The sequence below is a fragment of the Entamoeba invadens genome (genome assembly GCF_000330505.1).
Source record: "Entamoeba invadens IP1 unplaced genomic scaffold scaff_1105074724841, whole genome shotgun sequence".
In the NCBI taxonomy this organism is placed as follows: domain Eukaryota; phylum Evosea; order Mastigamoebida; family Endamoebidae; genus Entamoeba; species Entamoeba invadens.
Window position 1 is genome coordinate 130,130 of NW_004191842.1, and position 5,894 is coordinate 136,023.

The window sequence follows — 5,894 nt, forward strand, 5'->3', positions numbered from 1 at the left end:
AATGGTGGAGAGATATTTAACTCCAACACCGACCCAATAGTTATAGTTCTTCCACGTAATGGCGGCGGCTTTGTTGATGCTGAAGACTTTTTATATAAAATTATTTCTCCATCGACAAACTATGAGAAAGCAAATGTTGCTCGAATCAGTGAAAGTTCAGAGAAAGTCCTTAGAAATGGATTTGGAGCACTTATAGAAGATCCCGTGACACATATTAGAAGAGTTCCAAGAAGTAACTCGTATTATGATGGTGACCTTGGAGACTTCTATAATAAACCTGGCTCTGAATTTTATGGAGAAAACAAAGAAGTTGAGTTTAAACACATTCAGAAGTCTCATTTGATTGAAAACACTCGAGACTTCCCAACAATGAATGCAAGAAAGAAAAATCAAATTGTCGTCTTTTCAGACCACTTTTGCTTCTCTGCGTGTTCACTGTTCACTTATCACTTTAGTGAGAAGAAATCTGCAATCACCGCGACATATTGTGGACTACCAGACTCAACATTCAGAAATCTTGGAGAGAGTCCAACTGCTGTGATTCAAGACGATTATATTCATGACGGCTTGGAAACAGTTGTGAAGGACATGGGATTTAAGATGGGTATATCATATTTACCAACTCTGCCGTTGAATGAAAGTGATTTGGTGCCAAATGAGTATAAAGTGCACCAACCTATGGAGCACACAAACATACAGTTTTACTATGGAGACGAACAATCAGTCGATGAGTTCTTAGAAGTAGCAGAGGCGTACATTGAAAAGTACAAAAATTGGTGTGAGACCGGAGAATTAAAAGAAGATATAAAATGCAGTGAAAACAACGCTTCGGAAGTGTGGGGAAGACTGTGTGAAAATGAGTATTTTAATATGGACAAATGTATATTTGTGAGATGTGCTGATAAATACTTCTATAACAATAAAACGAAGGCTTGTCAAATTATTGAATGCGAAGAAGGACAAAATATTACTTACAATTCGAAGTGTACTCAAAACAGTGACAGTGAAATGTGGGGATCACCTTGTATTAATAATGTGCTGGACTCAAATAATTGCTCTTTTATGGAATGCAAAACCGGGTATCTTCGTGACGAAATAAAGAATATGTGTTATAAAAAAGAGTGTGAGGACTCAACCCAAATTGTTGAAAACATCAAATGCCCACAGGCGAGTATCAGTGAGTTGTGGGGAATCAAATGCATAAATGGCCGATATAACACTGAAAATTGTGAGTTTATGTCGTGTAAAAGTGGATATATGTACGATGATATAAAGAAGACATGTGTCGTACAATCCTCTTCGTGTAAAGATGGAGAAATCAGAATAGATCAAATGTGCAAGGAAACTTCTGAAAAGGAATTTTGGGCCGCCAAATGTGTTAATGGGAAGTACGATAATACAAATTGCGTGTTCTATGATTGTACACCGGGATATGAGTTAAATTCTGACAAAGAGTGTGTCAAGAAAACGGTGTGTAACGAAGGTGCAATTTTACCAACTAAATTATGTAAAGATGCAAAAGATGGTGAAATTTGGGCTGCAAAATGTATTAATGGAAGTTTCAATTATACCAACTGCGAGTTTGCCCAATGTGATGATGGTTATACTTTGAGTGATGACACAAACAAAAGATGTGTCAAAAACGGGGAAAATACAGACAGTGCAACCATTTTATGTGTGGTTACTTTAACACTTCTGATGGTTATATTGGTGTAAGAAATGACTTGTTATTGTTTGGTGTTATATTCCAATGTTTTAACAATATTTGAATATTTTAAGATTTACATCAATGTTATTATGAACTATAATAATATAATAACAATTTTTAATATCGTTATTGTAAATTAAACTAAAAATACTAAATTTTAAACATGAAAACTATTTTTATTCAAACTCAATTTGTTGTGTAATTTTAAGTTTATTTTTTGACCTCTAAAAATTTAATTTATTTGTTGTTGTGTTTTTTTTATTTGATCAATGGTTTTGGATTTTTTTAAATAATACATATAATTTAACATCAACAAAAATGTTTTGTCAAGTCAGCACAACTTTTCATTTGTTTTAATTATTCAATGTTACAAAAATATTGTTTATATTTATGCAATAATTAACTGGTCATTAAAATTCATTCTTGACGTAATTGGTCAAAAGTTATAACAATTAATAATAAAGTAACCTTTTGATATTATATTTAAACCAACTTTATACAATCAAATTCAATTCTTATGTTATTCATTGCTTTGCTCATTGCTTTAAGTTATGCCGATTTGGGCGTTATTGATATGTCATACTGCGAAGACAAAACAGTCAATGTTGATTTTAATGTTACAACAGTTTCATATGAAAAGCCAGCTGAAAGAGAGATAACACATTATACTATAAACTTTGATATATATCAACTTCACGAGGATGTAACTCTTACTTGGCGCGTCGAATACTATTGGGGAACTCTTTTCATTGCTTCATATAAATATGACGATCAATTGATATGTGAAACTATCGAAGGTGGGTGTAAGACAACAGGACCAAAACACTTTAAAGCAGATGGTAAAGTCTCTGAGTCTGTTACACTCCCCGGATGGTATTTACTTGTTTTAGAAATGACAGATCATAAATTGTTCCACAATTGTTTCCATGGTTGGGTCTATCTCTACTAAGTTATATTAATTTTCTCATTTTTATTTTATTACATATAAATAAATAAGTTTATGATAAACAATGATATTAAAAACAAGAATTAAACAAATTAAAACTGAACCACTTATGTTGCTTTACTAATTCAAAACATTTCAAACGATAAAAATATAACCAATAACATTAATTTACACTCAAATTTAAATAATAAAACAAAAAATCAAAAATGGTTTATTTGAGACTTTCTAATTTGGAAGCAACACAAATCCGTTGTCTCCAAATTTTGCCGAACACAAAAATAGTGATACAGTTAAAGCTATAAAACAGAAGAGTATAACCAATTCACAAAGTAATTCCCCACACATGGTTAATATGGCTCCAAGTTCTCCAAGTGGATCTGTATCTTGTCCAAGCTTACACTGATCACACCATGTGTATTTTCCGTCTTGATTTATCAGTTGTTGGCATTGGCATACTTTGTATTTTCCTTCGTCGTCTGTATGGGAATCGATGCAACAGTTGTGCTGATTGTCATTTAATGTTGTTATTACAATACTATTCAGATGTTATTATAATTTTGATGTTAATTTTAATTGTTACACCAACAAAAAAATCTGTGATATTTGCACACTCTTTGGATTTCTTTCAAAAATATTATATAATTACTATAACAATTAAACTTCATATAATTTCGCAGTGCATAAAATTAAATAGAAAATATAACAAACTTCTTTTTCAAAGGCTCTTTCATCCTCAATGATATAATCGGGGTATTTTTTACTACACATGCATATGTAAAGGATAACAGTCAGTACAAATACCGTTGATGAAAGTCCAGTAAAAACAAGTCCTGTTACTTTCCTCCCACCATTGACAAACAATTTAATGACAAAAGCGACGACAACCAAACCCATAACAACACATGTTGTTGTTAACACAAATAAATACCGTGCAGATCCAATGTTTTCATTTCGTGAAGTACCGTATGTTTCTTTGCCAAAGGAAAGGTATTCAGCGTCGATGAAATAACCAACACCCGCTACAAACTTAATTTGAGTATATTCTTTTTCAATTTAAAATTTTTATAGTATATATGATAAATTATATTGTTCAGATGTTAATTTGCCTCTTAATTTACTCTAAATTTGTTTTTGTTGTAAACAATTGAAGAAAATTAAAATGTTGTGTTTTTGTTGTGTTTAATTATTAATTTCAAATGAACTAAAATTCGATTTTCGTGTTTAATTGAAATTATATAAAAAATTAATATGTTAACAACGCAAAAGAATTATTATAAAGGTAAATAAATAGAACTATAATATATAGTTGTTTTTAAATAAATAAACTGTACGATAATCATTTATTACAGTATTTTCTCATATAAATTAAACACATTTGATGATATATGAACAAGAACAAACGAATGATACAACAGCCAATAGAATAAAAATGCAAATGATGATGTATTTGCAAAATTGATTCATTTGAATATAAAGTAAAGAGTTCATTTATATAGAGTTTTGTTTTTTTAGAACAACGATAATCAACAACGATAAAAATGTATTATTCATTCTTTTTAATGTAATTTTTTTATTATTTGAAATGTTATAATTTATTAATAAAAAATAAAAAATATTATTACATTAATACAAAATATAAAAGGCAAATATTGAGTGGGGTTTTCATTTTTATTATGGTTTATGTCTGTTTGTGTATTAAAAAAGTAACACATGATTTTTTTAAAGTATGTTTTAATATAATAACTTAAATGTTAAAAAATATAAAAATCTTATTTAAATTTATTAACTTTAGAATTTAAAATTTTAATGAAAACATACAAATAACAAATTAAATCCTCATTTGTTATTTGATAATAATCTTTTTACTTTTATATATTTTATTATAATTTAAAACAAATGTTCAATTGTTATTTTGATGAAATTAATGGCTGTTCGGCGACTTTTGAAATTACTAAGAAGCCGGCGACTTTTTGAGTCCCTTTAAAAGTCGCCGACTTATTTTGGAACTAAATAACTAAAAACTTTTGTAAATTATACCATATTCATTATAGTCTCAAAAATGTGTAAAAACACAATAGTTTAATGTTAAAAATGATCAATTCAATATAAAATGGTTTAAAATAGTAAAAAACTGAATATAAAACTTTCAAATTTATTATAGATAGCGGAAAAACTAGTTACCAAATCATAAACCAGGAACCAGACGAAATTATGCTGTTTTATTTTTGGTATAAAGTTTTCTTGTCAGAGAAAAATAAACAAATAATCGGGGTTTTTTGGGGATATGTTTGTTTATTTTTAAAAACCAGGGACCAAGTACAGTCGATACTCTATCGGATTGGTATTCTATCGGATTTGGTTTTATATCCAATCAAAACTTGTTCCAATCCAATTTTATAAATATAAAACATGTATAATTATTACTTAATAGCGTAATTCAATCTTATTTTCTTTTTTACTTTTTTGGTTTTATGAATAAAAAAATCCAACTTAATAGTATTAAAACCAATAATTTGGCAATCTATATAAACATGTTATTATGTTGATAAATGCATTTAATTTGTCAAAATCGTAAAACCAAGATTATAACAATAAAATATTATAATTGCAAAAACAGATTTATAATAATAATATAAAACTTGGTGAACAACTTAGTGTTCACTAATAAGTTGAACACAAGTTTTTTTATAATAATTGCAATTATTACATATTACAAAATAAGCATTTAAACCACAGTTATATCTATTCGCAATTTCTAATATAATCAGTCTTTTAACGTCATCTGATGAACATAAAATAACTTTAATTTTGTCAAAACATTAAGCATTAAGAAAAAAGTGAAAAAAAAACCGAAACAATTGAGATGGATTTTAAAGACGGCTTCCCGAAATATTCCAATCTTTATGTTCCAAAAGGTACCAGATAACGTTTAAATACAGACTGTATCTGTTTTTTATTTGCTTAATATCGAGAATCTTTTTTTTGTTTTATGTTTTTAAGTATTGTAATAGATACTACAATAATAAATCTATTATGTTGTTTATGTGTTTTTAACATAGAAATTAAAATGTGTATAATAATAAATAATTAATATGTTTACATGTGTCTCTTATAATTGTTCTGTTAAAATATTTATTTTATGTTTTTAAATTATGTTTTTGTCAAAAGAAATAAATAATGCCAAAAAATATAAAAATTAAAAATAAAATTTTCTTTTTATTTTCCAATCCTTGGGAGAAA

General features: G+C 28.0%; 2 protein-coding genes across 2 annotated transcripts; both read left to right on the plus strand.

Moving 5' to 3' along the window:
- EIN_236100 (hypothetical protein) lies at positions 1 to 1,716 on the plus strand (the record flags this gene model as incomplete). The annotated part of the gene is made up of 1 exon (XM_004185331.1): positions 1 to 1,716. A coding segment is annotated over one exon (1,716 nt), but the record flags the coding sequence as incomplete, so codon positions are not given.
- Positions 1,717 to 2,225: 509 nt separating this feature from the next.
- Positions 2,226 to 2,657, plus strand: EIN_236110 (hypothetical protein; the record flags this gene model as incomplete). Its single annotated transcript, XM_004185332.1, has 1 exon — positions 2,226 to 2,657. One exon carries the CDS (start codon positions 2,226 to 2,228, stop codon positions 2,655 to 2,657), a length of 432 nt encoding a protein of 143 aa, XP_004185380.1.
- Between the last annotated feature and the right edge of the window lie 3,237 nt (positions 2,658 to 5,894).